The 17,776-nt window shown below is 38.4% G+C and overlaps 1 protein-coding gene across 2 annotated transcripts in view; it reads right to left on the bottom strand.

Annotated features, from left to right (window-relative positions):
* ANK3 (ankyrin 3) overlaps positions 1 to 17,776 on the bottom strand; it is a 517,804-nt gene that overhangs the window by 44,340 nt on the left and 455,688 nt on the right. For both annotated transcript variants that reach the window (XM_075216346.1, XM_075216345.1), the window contains 4 exons: positions 16,235 to 16,267; positions 12,128 to 12,352; positions 5,083 to 5,237; positions 1,822 to 2,033 (listed from right to left, as the gene is read on the bottom strand). In XM_075216346.1, coding sequence (XP_075072447.1) covers positions 1,822 to 2,033; positions 5,083 to 5,237; positions 12,128 to 12,352; positions 16,235 to 16,267 — 625 coding nt within the window. The remainder of the gene's footprint in view (positions 1 to 1,821; positions 2,034 to 5,082; positions 5,238 to 12,127; positions 12,353 to 16,234; positions 16,268 to 17,776) is intronic.

Here is a 17,776-nt window from a genome sequence, read left to right as displayed (position 1 = left end):
GTAATTTATTAAGGTTTTGAATAATGAATTGTAACCATGCAGCATCTTTTAAAGAATTAACAATAAAACAGCTAGTGTTTAAAATTTTTCCATTAACTCAAATGTCGTTTGTACTTAATTGATTTGGAAAGTATTTAGTTGCTGAGCTGAGCAGGAGGATGTGCGGCTAAGCAGAACAATAACCATAACCTGCAAAAACAACACTTTTTCTGCCTGTGCTCAAGTTTCAGCATTAAATTACATTACAAAGAAGGAAAGCAAAGTATAATTTTTGCATTTGGACATTAAATTATTGTTACTATATTCATTTACATTTCCCAAAGGCAAAATTACTGAAACCATAGGCATCATTTCTCACAATACAAAGAAAGAGACCATGTCTAGAAGCCAACTCACATAACCCCAACACAAATCAAATCTTCTCCTCTCAAGTATTTAATCACTTCCTAAAATGTTAGTTAGGTAAAGGTAGTAGAACATAACATTTGAAATTTTACTTATTTCGTACTTTGTTAACTTTAGCGAGAGAGGAGCTTGAAACATAGCTTTGAAGCTTTAGCACTGGAAATGGAGCTGAATTAGCGCAGTTGTTGGCCTGGTATTTAATGTTGGCACTAGAGATGGTGCTGTAGTTACTAATGTTGGCACTGGAAATGGTGCTGAAATTGAGCAGTAATTGGCATTATATTTAAGGTTAGCGCTGGAGATGGTGCTGTAGATAGTAATCTTGGCACTGGAAATGGTGCTGAAACTGAGCAGTAATTGGCACTGTATTTAAGGTTAGCGGTGGAGCTGATGCTGTCGTTAGTAGTGTTGGCACTGGAAATGGTGCTATATAATGCTGATTCAAATTTTGTGCGCGACTGTTAAATACATGCAGTTTTGAATTGCACAAGTTTTAATCAGTGAATGAATAAGAATTGAATTGAGGTAAACCGTTTATTTACTGTTCTGTGTTATGAATTTATAATTTCTTGATACAGGAAATATTATATGTAGAGATATGTGAGAAACAGTAAATTAGGTTTAAAGGACTGAAGTAGGCGTGTAATAAGAGGGAAAGTGTAAAACGTATGGATATGTAACAATTGTTTCCAGGGACAGAGTACAAGATAGCGTGCGTAATTAGGGCACGGGATCTTCAACAAATGGCTCATTTAGGGCTCACTGAGAGTAGCGCTTGTAACGCATTTTGTGACTTTTCTTGTGACCGGTGTTTACCACTGCTATCTGTGAGAACAGCCGTTGCATTTCGGCACAGGGATCGAGTTTCTGTAGAAAATCAGAATGAACCCTTCTATCACAATACATGTGCGGGTCCCTGAATCTGTTCATAGTTGTGGCACAAGTTCATGGCCTATTTATCACCATGACCTGAGTGCTTTTGACCAAACTGTACCCTTTGTCATTAGTGTTCTATATTAGTTCTGTTCAAGTAATGGGGATACGGGGAAGGGGGGGGGGAGAGGTGCTGGGTTACAATAATAACAAGGAAGAGAAGGTGCTGATTTGCAGCCTTTTCATTTTACATTCCTCCCCAATTTTTCAAATAGCTAAAGACGGAAGCGAAGGTGTGTTACAGAAAGCATCACTTTTATACATTCATAGACACACGTATGTACTTTTCCAGACCTACAGTAGGACAGCCTGGACAGAAACAGAAATGTCCATTTGGTTGATATGATTTTACACTATACTATTTACACGCACATACGCAGCAAAAAGCATGTCTATTACTTAGGCACATTTTCTCTCCTTAGAAGCACCACTTTAGTATGAGTGGACACACTCACTCCCACTCATTATCCCAGGTTAAATTACCTGAAGGCCTACTCGAATTCTTTTAGTCAGGGCCCCCTCTGGGAAGGACGCCTGAACACGTGGGACTGCTGTACTCTTCAGAATCCCTCCTTCAGGTCCAATCTGGTTACTCTCTTGCTTTATCCGAGACACCACAGCAAAATATTGAGGGAAATCCTTTGTAACAATTCTACATATTCTCTTCTTCTCCAGTTCTTCTGCACTGTCCAGTTCTTAGGGGGAAAAAAGAAATATTTATAACTCTTGTATTCATCCCTTACCATAGCTCATCATCATCAGTATATTGCAGACACCTGTGGCTGTGGAAGAATCAGGCAGCAAATACAACATTGTTGGAACACGATACTAGAATAAGCATTCTTACAGATAAGTTGTTTATAGAACAAAACGTAAAACACAATGGGTCTGATTCATTAAGGAATGTAAGTGCTGATAGGTGCAGTATTCTGCATTAAATTGTGAAACTAACTATACACCAGTGAACACAAGTGTATGCAATTTATCTTCGAGTGCAAAGTACACTTGCGACAACCTACGATTTCATGGAGAGAACAGGAATGAGAAGGAGCGTATGTATGTAGTCAATGTGCAGCAAGAGAGTGCCGAGCTTGAGCCCACGCAGCAACGCCCGATTCAAGCTTAGGGCATCTCTAAAGTATGTGTTTTTCATTCGTATCACTTGCACCAGCCACAGGTCGGGTGTAAGTGCCGGGTGATGGTGATGACGATCGCGTATGATGCTAGAACATGTGTCTGCAATCAGGAACAACTGTAAAAATGCATTTTATGTACAGCAGACATTAATAACACCCTGATAAATGTATTTCATGGACAAAAAAAAGGAAAAAACATTTTTTATATGTTTTTCCATTAATGAATATATTATTAACAAGTGGCAATAATTTAATACTTTTTTTTCCTTGCGTCCTGCTGGGACTTTATATTCCCCATATGTTTTATATGGATATATACATATGCATACATACATATATACAAATACACATATATATATATATATATATATATATATATATATATATATATATATATATACATATATATATATACATACATACATACATACATACATACACACATCTTTCTGGAACTCTGTGAAAGCTTATAACCTTATATGGTTGTGGACAAACAAAATTAGATTGTATTCAGATACAGGGCAAATGTACATAAACTACAAAACATCTTATTAGAATAAGGGAATTTAAAATATGCCTTCTCATATTGGGCTAACTTGTAGTTTAGGTTAATAAGAGTGCTTTACAAAACAGGAATACAATATACATAACTGTACAGAAGATGGCAGTATAGCTGCAGTTTAGATGGCTTTGCTTGCTAACAATCCATTTCTCAAAAATAAAACAATGTAACACAGTAGTGAAAAAGAAATTAGTGGTAATAGTTAAAGCCTGAACAACAAACTGATGCAATCTTTTTAAGTGCTAAACTATTACAAATAATACAGACGTAAATGGAAAAACATTTTTATTATTGAATACTGTGTATAAGCATGTTTATTATTTTTTAACACCAGAACATATCAAGTTGAGTACATACCATTTGCAAAATCTATGTATGGTACTAGTAAGACCACTTAGAAAGAATGGATGGATCATTAATAAGTATATTACGAAAAGCAGTTGTATCGATCCTGGATAATGGTATGTTTCTGTATGTCTTAATAGTACTTAGCAGACCGTAAGACTACAAATAAGTACAGTGTTTTCAAAACACTCATCTTCAATAGTCACGTGAAAAGTCCATTATCTATAAATCAAAGGATTGTACCTTTAATGGAAATAACAATCTAATACTTTATAAAGCTATCAGGACTAGAAATTTGTATTTGTCGTTTCTAATTCAATTGGGGTAACATTTTTTCTTTGCAGGCTTCCCTTGTAAGGTCTAAACTTATTTTGAAATTACATTGCATGTTATCTGAATCAAAGTATTAAAAATAAATACATAAAGTACACAGGTATTTCATTTTATTATTTTATGTAAAAGTATAAAAACATTAATATGTGGATGGTAACAGTAATAACTAAGTAACTGTAAAACATAGACTATACAGCAGATGGCCAGGAAACATATCATTCAGAGTCAGATAGTTACTATTGTAATGTAAAATAAAAGTATAAATCATAGTTGCCATGCTCTCCCGGAATGTACGGAAAACTCCCAAATTTCTGGGAGTCCTTCCGGACTCTTGGGATAGCAGGACAGCCTCCCGGATCCCAGCCAGTTCGGTAACTTAAATGGAGGGTGCAGAGCTTAGTGACGTGAAAATTATCATACATGGCACCTACCAGCACAAAAACAATTAAATACACAAATATATTTTGATTTTATTGAATATGACCCTCATTTATATTTACTAGACTACAGGTTTGAAAAAGTGGAGATGTTGCCTATATCAACCAATCAGATTCTAGCTGTCATTTTGTAGAATGTACTAAATAAATGATAACTAGAATCTGATTGGTTCCTATAGGCAATAGCTCCACTTTTTCAAACCCGCAGTTTAGTAAACATACTCCTTAGTTTGCAGTAAAGCAAAAATAAAGAAAACCATGATGCAATGCAAGGAGTGCAAATGCATTTACTTTTTTGCAAGCAGGAAAATACTAATACGGCACAGGTTTATTTTTACACTGCAATTTAGAGTTGAACTAGGACAGTCAAACTCTAAATCTGTCCGCACATTTTAAATTTGCCCCATGCAGTACAACAAGGTTTTGAAAAGGTACAAAATTTGCTTCTTTTTTTCTTGCTTTGCTCTTGACTCTAAATGAGGCCTTATCTGTGCAGTTGGATATTTTTTTGGAGCCAGTAAAAGTTCTCCCCCATAAAGAACTGACAAGGTCAACCAAATGAGTAGCAACAGGGAAGAAAGGATAGAATGACCGAAGTCAATCCAAGCTCTGGACTAGTTTACATATGATGCCAGCCGCTCTGGTGAGATGTCTCAGAATGGCCATGTGGTACAGTGGTGCTGGATTATAGCAAACAGGGACAGCTGAACGTACACTGTGCAGCCCAGAATAACTCAAGTCACTTAAGGAGTGAGCAATCTCTTCTTACCTTGACAATATGGAGAATTACGAGTGTGGCTCAAGTTATTATACATAACTCTACAGTATTATATTATATACAGTAGTTGCTGGTGGATAGGGAGCTTGAGAACTGCTATGGGGTAAAAATGGTCTCAATTCCCCGCTGTGGCTAAGACAAATAAAGGTTTACCTTCATCCATGCCGTTAAGTAACTCAGTCAGTTCTTCCAGCTTGGAGTCATATTGATGCTCTTTCCAGGATTCCCCATTCTCACTTCTCAATACAATCAGTTCCCTCTCCTTACTCCTCATTGATCCAAAATGGGGGATTTCTACTATCACAGGTCTGCACAAAACAAAACAGCTGATTTTAAAAACAGAAAGCATCACCTTTTTTTCTTTTCTGATTCTGTGACACCAAACCTACCACAGAAAAAAAAACATTTAATTTGTTTTTAAAAAGCTGCAGAATCCACCAAAAACACAACTGGTCCAGTCGGTTTAATCATTGGAATGGACAAATCCAGGTTCCGTTTTAGTAAATTGGAAATGCAACTAGGTATCTTCAGATTAGAACTTTAATATTTATTCACATAGTGCTTGTCCCAAACTTGTAGTAACTGGTTCGTTACAATTGTTACTAAGTGTTAGAATATTGTCGGATTGTGCAGCTTTCTTGAGTCGTTAATAGACAGTATCCATATTTTCCTACAGAGGTTGTACATATGTAATCCAAGCTTTAGAGTTTTGTGTTGCAAAAGAAAAAGTACTGGAGTAAAACAACATCTTTACACAATTTAGACAATTTTCAGGTCCGAAAGAGCAGGTTTTTAGAAAAAAGAAAATATTTATCAACTTATGGACCACATCTGTGAACTCAGGATTATTCATTTCCTATTTTGAGCTTAAAATAATTAGGCTGTTTACAGTAAATCTTACATGGAATCTTGACATTAAAATCCTTCCGACATACAAACATAGGAGACTCAACATACTGCAGCCAAAGAAATGAACACAGGGCAATGGCAATACAATCTTTGCAGGTTAATAGGTCAGATACTGTCTGCTTATCGTCAGAGACCACATAGTAATTGTGCATGATGTAGAAGGAGACTGTTCGGAGAGAAGGTATTTCACAGTCATTTTATCATTTTAATAAAAAAAAATTTACATAGATTAATTTGCTCAGTAGGTTCATAATATAAATGACTATGTAAATGAAACATTGGTAGAGAAGTCCCTGCTTTTTTGTTGAGACCAACACGAGTTGAGAGACAGGCTATGTTAAACAGTGCCACACACATGATTTTTTATTTTAGGGGAAAGTGGTTTGAACCTTATATATTCAGCATTAAGTTACCTTCTACAGTGGATATTGAAAGTCTACACACCCTTATTGAAATTGCAGGCGCTCATGATGTAGGAGGACGAGGATTTCACATAATGCTGCATTTTTTATTTCATCCACTCATGTGTTTCATGGCACTCGGGCCCACCTTCTGTTCAATAATGTTTTCATCCAATTAAATGTCGTAGATGTGTATTTTATACTGAGAGCATTAAACAGTATCGTATTTAGTTTTACAGCTATTTTAAGACTGACATACTCTCCGTATTGTATATCTGTAACTGGAATAATTTCTACATTGTATAGAGTTCACTAGATTGGCCACCAGTACGCTCTTTGCATTGTATAGAGACGGGTAGAATGCTCCTTGCATTTTAGAGATGTCAGTAGAATGACACCTATATGTATAGTTGTCACTAGAATGCTCTTTGTATTATATATTTGTCACTAGAAAGCTCTCTCCATTGTATGGAGGTCAACAGAATATTGCATTTTGGTCACCAGAAAGCTAGCTATATTCTATACTGGTCACTAGATTGCTCTCTTTATTGAATATTGATAACTAGAGTGATTTCTGTTTTATATATAGGTTTCATATATAGGTTAATATAATGATTTCTGTATTGTATAGAGATCACCAGAATTTTTTCTGAATTGTATAATCTTCACCAGAATGTTCTACATATTATATGTTTTGGTCAATAGGACGCTCTCTGTATTGTGTATCAGTCAACAGAATGCTCTATGTATTTTGTTCGCAATAATGCTCTCTATATTGTAAATCGATCATCTAAACATTGGTAAGGCATCGATAGAAAAAGCTCTTCATTGAACACTGTTGTTTTTGGTCGGTTGTGATGGGGCACATTTTAAAGTTTTGCCTTGGCCAGAAAGTACCCTGTAATTGTCTAACATCATCCTGTCATTAAGACTTATAAGGAAATGATCACAGAAAATGAAGAAGACATAAAGGAACTGTAGTATAGAAAAAATAAAATAAAAATGCTGTTCATTTCAACTATGCATCACAGGCAAACAGGTGCTGCAGTAAACTTTGCACTGTACTGATCACCCCTTGGTAGGTTTGTGACAGACAACAGGACAGAACAATTCTCACAGAAACCAATAGGAGTGACTGTAAGCAAAAAAGTAATAACCAGCACTAGTGATATATATTAGTTCTGGCCCACTAAATGACAATCAATTCAATTTTATTAATTTCAGCTGCTGTATTTATAAATCTTGCAATGCTTTGTGATGCCAGTCCTATCAGTAATCCTATCCCAACACCACCACAGATCAAACTTAGAAACATTTATATACATTCAGCTAAATGCACATTTACAAATATGGTGCAAAATGGCAAAGCAAAAGTTGAACTTTTTGGAAGATCACCAGAACGTTCACCTCTGCAAAACGGGCAGTTCCACCGAGTAACGACTTCAATTATCTTTACCATGAGGGTTATTCACTAACATTGCTCAAATGCACAAATATTAGACTTTGGGGCTAGATTTACTAAACTGCGGGTTTGGAAAAGTCGAGATGTTGCCCATAGCAACCAATCAGATTCTAGCTTACATTTATTTACTGCACTCTACAAAATGACAGCTAGGGGGGTATTTAAATGTTAGCGAGATCCCCGGAAAAACGAGCGCTCGAAAAATATTAGCGTTAATACGGTAATATGCGCGTAAATACCGTTAATACGGTAGTTTACTCGCTGAATTTCATCTCGCAGCTCAGGGAGCTGCGAGATGAAATTCAGCGAATACTTACCGTATTAACGCTAATATTTTTCGAGCGCTCGTTTTCCGGGGATCTCGCTAACAATTGAATACCCCCCCTAGAATCTGATTGGTTGCTATAGGCAATATCTCCACTTTTTCAAACCCGCAGTTTAGTAAATATACCCCTTGGTGTCACTGGGATTCCCCTCACCCATCTATGCCTGCTTCAACCCATCCTAAATGCCACAGCTAGTCTGATCTTCCTCTCTACCGCTCCACATCAGCTGCACCCCTCAAGCACATGCCTACACTGGCTTCTCCTATCCTTCACAGCACAATTCAAATTAATTAAATAATTCAGCCTTATCTTGAAATACTCTCCATCTTGCCCTCCTAGATCTGCCTATGACTGTGCCTCGCTTCCTAATTACCTCTTCTCACTTCCACCTACCAGGCTTCTTGTGTGCCGCTACCCACCATTGTAGTTCCATGCCACAACTGATCAAACTCTACACTAGCCTTCAAATCTTTAAACGCTCTGTGAAAACCCTTTATTAGGGTTTACCCTAATCCCACCTATGCTATCCATATTAATACACCCCCGCTGCAGTCCCTATATCCACTCATATTCACTCTTTCTGTTTAGCTCTTTTCCCAGTAAGTTGTTTGCACTCTAGAGCAGGGCCCTCCCTAATCTTTGAATTCACGTCTGCACTTAATGGGGGAGAATCAATTCAATGTAACCCCAGAACAGTCCGAGGAGACATATCGCCTCGATGATCTGCCCAGGAAAATGAGCGAAGACTTTTACCGTAATAGGCGGAAATATACGTTCGAGGCGATGTTCAGCGGCACCTCGTGCTGAAATCAATCTCCCCAATATGTCTAGCTTGTATGTCCTAGTTTTATGCATGCTGTTTTCTCCACTGCCCAGGGCTGTAGAGCACTGTGGTGCCTTATAAATGAATTAATGACAATAATAATAACTATAACTTGCACCAAGTTAGTTAATTAATTCCGCACAGGTAAATTAAGTAGGAAATTTGGGAACAGAGCATTTTATATTGGGTGGAAAAGGTCATGTTGCAAGGTCTGCACAGGGGCAAACGCAGGATTTTTAAGGGGGGGTTACCTCCTCCCCCCCCCAAAAAAAAAATATATATAGTGAGGCTGCATGCGCAGCAGCTCCATTTCGGCAATGCTGTACTGTACAGCACCGCCGCAGACGCTTCTTTGACATTTAGCGCCCGTTCGTTTGCGGAAGGGAGGGGTCCTTCGTGCGCCCCTGCTGCTGTAGGCTAAATGAAATAAAACAACAATGAAAGTAACTATACACTAAGAAAGAGCCAGTATTTGCTGCAAGTGCCTCTTACAGAACAACATTATTTATAGTAGATAAGCAACTTGCTGTTTCCACTGTCTGCTGGGAATCGAAAACTAATGTAGAACTGCATACCAGCTGGCAACCTGTGTTGTACAACGAAAACAACAGCAGTGTCTAGGTCTGACGTTCCCTGTGACACCGGTAAACATCAAAATGATAAAGGCAGGGCTAGACCTCGCAGCAAGATACAGCAAATGGTATATTTACTATACTGCGTGTTTGAAAAAGTGGAGCTTCTAGCTGTCATTTTGTAGAATGTACTAAATAAATGATCACTAGAATCTGATTGGTTGCTATAGGCAACATCTACACTTTTTCAAACCCGCAGTTTAGTAAATATACCTCCATGCCTCTTTATGAGATTTTTAACAATTTAGCAACTTACCTTTGGTTTCCTACAGAAATAAGGCATCATTATTAAATTAAGACATATATAGTAGTAAAAAATAAGCTAAGGCTAACAATTTTCTGTTAACTGTAAATACCTTCTCTTGAACAAAATAAAATAAAAACACTGTCTCTCCAAGCTACAATGTGTTTGATGCGGCATAAACATGTAAAACAGATAAAAAAAAAAAAAGCAACTTAAAATAAAGAATTGTTTGCTGTAAGTTTGACATGCCTAAAAGCACAATGAAGTCAGCAGTAATAAAGACAAGCCACTCTCCTCCCAACAACACAAATTCACTGAAAGTTGTGATAACAAAATAAAAAATGCAAATGGCAAAAAAATAATAATAATAATAATAATAATAATAATAATAATAATAAAAGTAAAAAATAAAACCCTCAGACAACTTTTGTCCTTAGTTTGTGTTTTAATAATGCAGCATCCTACCCAATAAATTTTGTCCCTTGAGGCCCAAGCTGCAGGATTCGGCTAATCAAGCTTTCTCCCTCGTTAAGAGGGGGGGAATTGGTAGGAAGATGCAGTTTACTGAATAAGATCCATGCAGCAAGAAGAGAAATAAGAAGGGGATATTAGGATTGGACGGCCACTCCAGACAGTGATTGGCGGTTCTACACCAGTTGTCTGGTGCCTGCTTTGGGAAATAAACAAAAAAAAAATCTACATGCATTCTAAGGGACATCCATGGACATATATGTCAGAAGCATTACCATATGCTTCGACAATTAGTGGAAAGGAAAAGTCTAAGCATTTCCATTACAGACACAAAGCAACCACGTGTTGTAATGCAGCATTGTAGAACAGTAGTAGCAATCTCACGTTTAAGGCTTAGTTCATACCACGTAGTTTGCTGTCCGTTGCAGAATTGGAAGAAACATCAGTGGGTCAGATATGCGTTTACAAAGTATAATATAACATTCCTCATCCTAAATTAAAGCCTCAGTGGCCCTGTGTTGTACTGCAAATTTGCAGTTAGTGGTGGAACTTCCACAACTGCAGACGGTGTTTGCTGCTATGGGTCCCGGAGGTGAAGGGGGCCTGGTAGTGCCTGAGGCCCAGCTCTGCTCCCCAGGAGACCAGTGAGCCCCTGTTCTCAGTGATACTAGATTCTCGTTGGCTCTTATGTAATAATTTACAAGATAAATTGGCTGTAATATCACTTTTTTTTGTGTGTGTGTACAGGGGCAGGCTGGGCTCGGGGGCATGGGGGCATCTGCTGGTCCCATAGTGGGCTACCTCGGGCTGGATCACTGGGCTTCCTGCATATTTTTTTTTCTTTAAAATGTTGTTAATAGGCTGCTGAGCCAAATCTCAGTCTTTTTAGCCCCTCTCCCCCCTGCTAAAATTTGACAGCCAGCCCCTGTGTGTCTGTATTGCTTCCTGTAAACTCCTTAAAGAGTACTTGTGATCCACACACAGTGAAAGGAACATCTTTGTGGACAGAATCTGGGCATATGGAGCCAGTGTTTTCACTAGTGGATCGAGAGGTTGCATCTCCGTAAAGTTTGGGTCAGCTCACAAAATGGCTGCCTACATTGAGTCTAGGTAACAACTGCACCTTAAACATCAAGATTAAGAGAATATTCTGTTTCAAACAGTTTTATTGTAGAAATAAACTTAAACTTGCCTCAGTCATGTAATTAGTTCCTAGTGATCTGCCTTTCCATGAATAAAAGGAAATGGCTGCCTTCACTGTAATAAGGTGACATGTACATTTTAATGTAAACAGAGTCACGTGATGTGAACTAAGCCTGAATGTGAATGCTATCTATATTGGCATAAACAACTGCTTAATTAATTGCATCAATTAAAGTTTTAACATTCTTCTATGCTGAGGTATTTTCTGGATAGGTTGTGTTCAAGTGTTAACATTTTACCACAATAAATCATTCTGCTACTATTTACAATATCGATTCATAGCCAGACAGCAATTTTTTTTAAAACAAAGATGGAGGAGGGAAAAACCGCAGCATTTGTGTTAGAAGAGCAGGGATTTACTCTTTACTATTTATAACATTATGGGCTAGATTTACTAAGCTGCGGGTTTGAAAAAGTGGGGATGTTGCCCATAGCAACCAATCAGATTCTAGCTGTCATTTTGTAGAAAGCACTAAATAAATGAAAGCTAGAATCTGATTGGTTGCTATAGGCAACATCCCCACTTTTTCAACCCCGCAGCTTAGTAAATCTAGCCCTATGAATCCAACATAAGACCAGAAAGGGGTTGTACATTTGGATGTCACTAGGAGTCAGGCATGTACAGGTTTAGTTTAGTCATCTGATATATTATGGGATCATAACATTCAAGTTATAACTGTTTAAAAACTAAAAAAAAAAACTATGGATTCATATTATCCTAACTTACCCCAAAAACTGGGCCCCTGCTGGACCCATTTCGACCAGCCGACTTGCCAGTCCTTCCCCTTCTACCATTGGTGGAGGGATTGCTAGTTTGTGCCTCTTGACCAGACGGCAGGTGATACGAGTAGGCGCCGTGCATTTCCTGGGTGGGATAACGATTCGCATGCCGTTATGTCGACTTCCCCTCATGGAACCTCCACGTGCATCCACCATGAAGCTAACCAGGAAACTGGGAGAAACAGAATTTCAGGCATAAGATTAATCTTTAATAAGGGCATAGACAACAGACTATATTAAACAAGCACTAACAAGAGAAAAAAAATGAATGTTAATAGACATATAGTCCTGTTGCTGCCACATGGCTATAATTCTGCTATATCGGCAGTCGCCCTGGTCACCACCTTCCTCAGGCGCCTCAAACACTGGCATGATAAAATATGAATATTATTATACATCTAGCCCTGTTGCTGTCAAATGGCTAAAGTCCTGGTATGTGCAGTTTCTACCTCTGATTGACATTGCTAAGATGATGAGAAAGATGGGTGGAAATCCATTAGACTGATGACCACGGTCTTCCAGTATGTTCTGTCATTGGCAGACTGTACCAACTGGTCTCCATATGATCCGGTCTACGCCCAAGTGCTGAGAGACCAGTTCTGTTCAATTTACGTGGAAAAAAACTCAGACATTGTACTGTCTGCGGCAGCAACTGAAATGGTGTCCTTTTAATGCCCAAAACAAACTAATATAAACATTTGCATTATTGTGTACTATAAAAAACAAATATTGTCATGTCAATCCATCTTAGATTTACCACCCATTGTAGGCACACTGAGAATAGGCATATCAGGTTCATGAGAGAAGCACATGAAGCTATGGGAATAAGAGTCCCAGTCTTGGAAGTTTTCCTGCTGAGTAAAAGTTGGCAGGGTCACCAAACTGAACATACACTTACTTTGCCTATTCTTAATTACAACAGCAGCTGTATCCCTATCATATAATTAAACAAGACAAAAAGCTTCTGGCAACAGTTGTCTTCCATGAACGCAAACAAGCAATGCCTGTCTGAGGCACATAAAAGAACACAAAGCTCCTTTGATTTAAACCGGTTTATTAAATAAGGGACAGAATACTCTCACAGGTTATGGGATACCCTCAGGTTTCCCAAGCGTTGTGTAATGTGAAGCCTGAGTACAGTATCTCAGAACTAGCGACTGATCAAACAAAACAACCCTGCCTCATTGTGACTGTTACATTAAGCAAGAAAAACGAATCATTGAGCAGCTTTAGCCTCAGAGAAGGGGTGACATGACAGGGCTAAGGCATGAAACAGTTCTACTACTGGTTTGGCTTAGGAAGGGTATGAGGGTTTTTAGAATTTGAAGTGTTGTTAGTAATGATGCTCTGTGACTTTATGAACAGAGAGCATTGTGGGAAGAAATTGATAGATCCTAATTTCTTTTTAGTTTCATATTAAATAATACGTCAGTAAATTGGTGGTTGTCAGTAATTTGTTTTAGAATTTCAGCCGGCATATCTTCAACTTGAGCCTAGGTGATGTAGCTTTGCTGGGTCAGCATTAGTTTGCCAGCTGTTATGGTTTGGTAGGATTAAAATGCATGCTATGAAGGCTCATTACCGCATTCTATAACTTCCCTCGCATTGTAACTTCCCTGACCTTTCCACAGCCCCGGGGGGCTGCCATAGCCAGCTTTGGAGGGAGGGGATTCTGCTGGTTCTGTAACACAGAACTGTAAAATCAATTAAACTTACCATCTTTAAACAGCAGCAGAGAGGGAGTGTGAGCGTAGGACCAATAATAAGCCCCCACCCCCCCCCAAGTTTCCACCTGTGTTGTGAGAGAAACAGAGGTGCCCTGGGGATAATGACTACATGGTCCTCAGGGCCAGGCTAGGAAGAGGAGACACATTACTATTTATGTGGTAGTGCAGCTTTGAGATTATCATGCTGTGAATTATAAAGCAGGAAAGGTGAAGCTAGTTATAAAATAATGTTGCAAAACCTGCAGGGAAAGTACAATACAATAGTGATCCATTAAATAAAACGTGATGTACTCCAGTGAGAGTCTGGTTCGTTGGCAGGAACTTCTCCATTGGAAACAATGGGTTACTTCTGCTCTCAGCTGAGGTGACGTTTTCCTATAATTGCTTCCACAAGTCACTGCATAGTGGTACTTTACTATATATTATATACATTATGCCAACTCCTTTAATAGGCTTCAATATGGAACACACATAATGTGAAATCATAGTGACATAAATAGCAACATAATCGGATGCGTAATAAATAAGAGATCCCTAAAATGTAACTTTGTTCTTTGATAAATAAGTCCCTATATGTATATATATATTCAGCTTACAAGCTGGTGGATGATTGCGGAAAACAACGTGTTAATGGCACAAGAGTCCTATATGAGATACATGTTAGAGTGTATCCATCATCTAAACACACAATGGGGGCAACCATTTTGTTGGTGGATTCAGGGACAGAACAGTGTATCTCTGGTCCCTATATAACAAATTTGGGTAGAAGTCCGTTGATGCAGCTATAACCTCTTGGGCCACCTCTCTCCAATGGAAAGAGCAGAAAAGAGGCTTCTTCTGAGCATGCGTCCCTGAGAAGAGAGCAGTAGCCTTGTGGGTGATGTGGGGCCTCCAAGTGGGAGTGGACTAGCACTGCCAGGCCCCTCCCCTCCACCTCTAGGTCCCGTAACGGCTGCACCACCTTCAAACACGGTAGTTCCACCATTGGGTGGATCTAATATCAGCCTATAAACTTGCTAGGACTAGTGACATTAATAAGGCAGGAAGCCTCAGTTTTGTTTTATTCCTAGAGTATTGGTAATATGAATTTTTATTACTATGGAATTGATCTTATGGTATAATAGATAGAGTAAGGCAAAGGGGCAAAAGGATAATATAAAAGTAAGTAAACAGTGGTCTATAAAAGTAGAGAAATAGTGGAGAAAGAAAATGATGGTCATTTAAGAGAAAAGGAAAAGATCTACTTATTTGACGAGAAAATACAGTATTTGTTTTATACGCAAAATTAAAAGGATATTAGTTACAGACCTGCCAAATCACACAGTTCCACCGTGTGACTTATGGTTTGCGGTGGTGTCACACAGTTTCACATGATGAGCTCCGGTTTGTTTTAAGAGACTGTGCATCTCCTGATTGGCTGAGTCACTTGTGCTATACCTGCCCTATCCCCACATATTCTGCGCTAACACTGCCATTACATAAGCAGGGGTAACGGGGAAAGTGCTACACAGAGGAAGATCAGAGCAGTGAACCAAGGGGCAGCTGCCCAACCTGAGAAGACCCTGCTGGCTGGCATACATTGCACAGTAAGTAATTGGGGTGAGTGCCCTGAGCTACATTGGTCATATATGAGGACATATGGGCTATATGGTGAAATGTAAGTTGAATCTAATGTACAGAGTCATTATTTAACTATACTGCACACAACAAATGTTGATGTATTTGACATACAGGAAAAAGGAATATCCATTCTTCCATAGTACATGCGAATTGCTCACGCTGTAAAAAGTACAGTGTGTTTGCCAACTCATGCTTGCTAAAGTATATATTTTTGTCAAAGTAGCGTATATAATTAGAATTTTTGCTCTAAAGGCATGCTAATTGAAAACTCCAGTAGTGTGTTTAGTGTGCCACACTAATTTACCACATTCAGTTAGCAAATTCCAGTGCAACATATACAGTGGTGGAAGTGGACTGGTCTATTGTAGTTTGCCATCCATCAAATTCCATTCACTTGCATTTCCATACCTCCACTTCGACCACTGAATACAGTATATATATGATCTGTTATGGCATGCCAGTTTAAAATGTCAGTGGCGCATTTAGAATGCTGCTCTAAAACGCATTCAACGCATTCATCTAGCAGTGAGCTTCGCATACCACACTAGGTTGTTCATTCTGCTCACACTGTGTAAAAAAAACAAAAAAGTCAAGTTGGCAAGTCTGCAGTTATAGTAAATATAGTGGACATCTAGCTACAACAAAGTGGACCGGGTTAGTATAGTTAACATAAATAAGCAAAACCACACACAGGTCAGCATTATCACCTTGCATCATACCGAGGAAGTGAAGAGAAACAGCTGCAAAATAATAAAGAAAAGCAAATATAGAAAACAAAAATCATATGAAAAGTTAAAAGCAAGTGACAAACTGATCGGCTCAAAAACCTGATCAGGGCAGGGAAAACGATTAATAGCAACATTGAAGCTTTCCCCATCTATTTCGCTTGATACATCCCAGTGTACCGCAATCTGCATCTAATCTGAATTCTTTACATTAACAATAGCATCGTGGCTGTAAAACATAGCACCCGCCAGCTCCCAAAATAGATTTTCATTGCATGTTACATTGAAGTAGTTCCTCTCCTGGCAATTGGAAGCCAATTTCTCATTTTCTCCCGCAGAACAAAATACTAGAAAATATATAGGATGCCAATTGTTGATGCCAAGTCATAACGTAGCCTGCTAGCCCCACACCCTGCAAAGCTAATGTAACAATTAGCCAGAAATGTATGTTCATCAACGCTCAATGAAAGCATGGGCGTAGATCCCTTGTTGAGTGCCATTTGACTAATGCTACTTGGACATCTGTATGTTATTTAGGGACATTGGAGGGGACATGCATAGCAAGGTTCTTGGTTTGGTGCGGCAATAGACAAAGAAGAAACAAACAAATCTCATTAAAATGTCAGCAATATATAAATTGACATTTATTATAGCCACTCTGCTGCTAAGATCAGTTTCCTGGATATTCATCTGGCGGTTTAGGACTTAGCGGTACGGAGCAGCTCTGCAGAGTGTTAAAAGTAGACTGGGCTGTTCCAGTGGGCACTTTACATGAAGGTCATGGCTACAAGTGTCTTACACACAACACTCATACTATCCAATGCTAAACAGCTCCCCAATAAGAAATGCTAAAGCATAGTCATGGATTGTTGCTTTCAAATATATTATGCTGTCTAAAGTGAATAGATATATTCATATGAAAGTATAATACCTGAGTGCCATGAAATAAAATTGCACATCGCTGTAAAATAGAAGTGTGTGAGCCACCTTTGTGACATTTGGGATTCACAAATATTTCTTCTCTCTACCAGTGAATATATTATTTTACAATATGTTACCTTCATAATGATATGCTGTTTATCATATGATTACAATGGCAATACATAATTGTTTAGCTAATGGGTCATGTATAATTATTTATGGTCTTACATGAGGTTAGTATGCAACTTTGCTAACTTCTTTGCAGTGGTCTTTAGATGCACAATGTAGTCCCTGTAATAAACTGCTACATGTGGAAAGAGAGAAGAATTGGGTGGTCTAAAACAGGGAGTTTCTCTCAAAAAAAAGGGTGAAATGCATGGGTAGGGCGGGTTTGGTTCTGTAATGTAATGCAATACATGCATTTCACACTTTTTTGGGGGGAGAAAGTCCCTGTTTTACACCACCCAATTCTTCTTTCCTTCCACATTCTGGCTTTTTGAGTCTGATCTATAAACCTGTGTGGATAATCCCCTCTATTGGCTTTTAAAGTGATAGGCTTTTACCTTTAGAATACAATCCACTTTTGTTAGAACTGTTTTAGTT

Source organism: Mixophyes fleayi, chromosome 6, assembly GCF_038048845.1.
Source record: "Mixophyes fleayi isolate aMixFle1 chromosome 6, aMixFle1.hap1, whole genome shotgun sequence".
Classification (NCBI taxonomy): domain Eukaryota; kingdom Metazoa; phylum Chordata; class Amphibia; order Anura; family Limnodynastidae; genus Mixophyes; species Mixophyes fleayi.
Note: the sequence above shows the minus strand (reverse complement) of the source record. Positions and strands in the feature narration are given on the sequence as shown.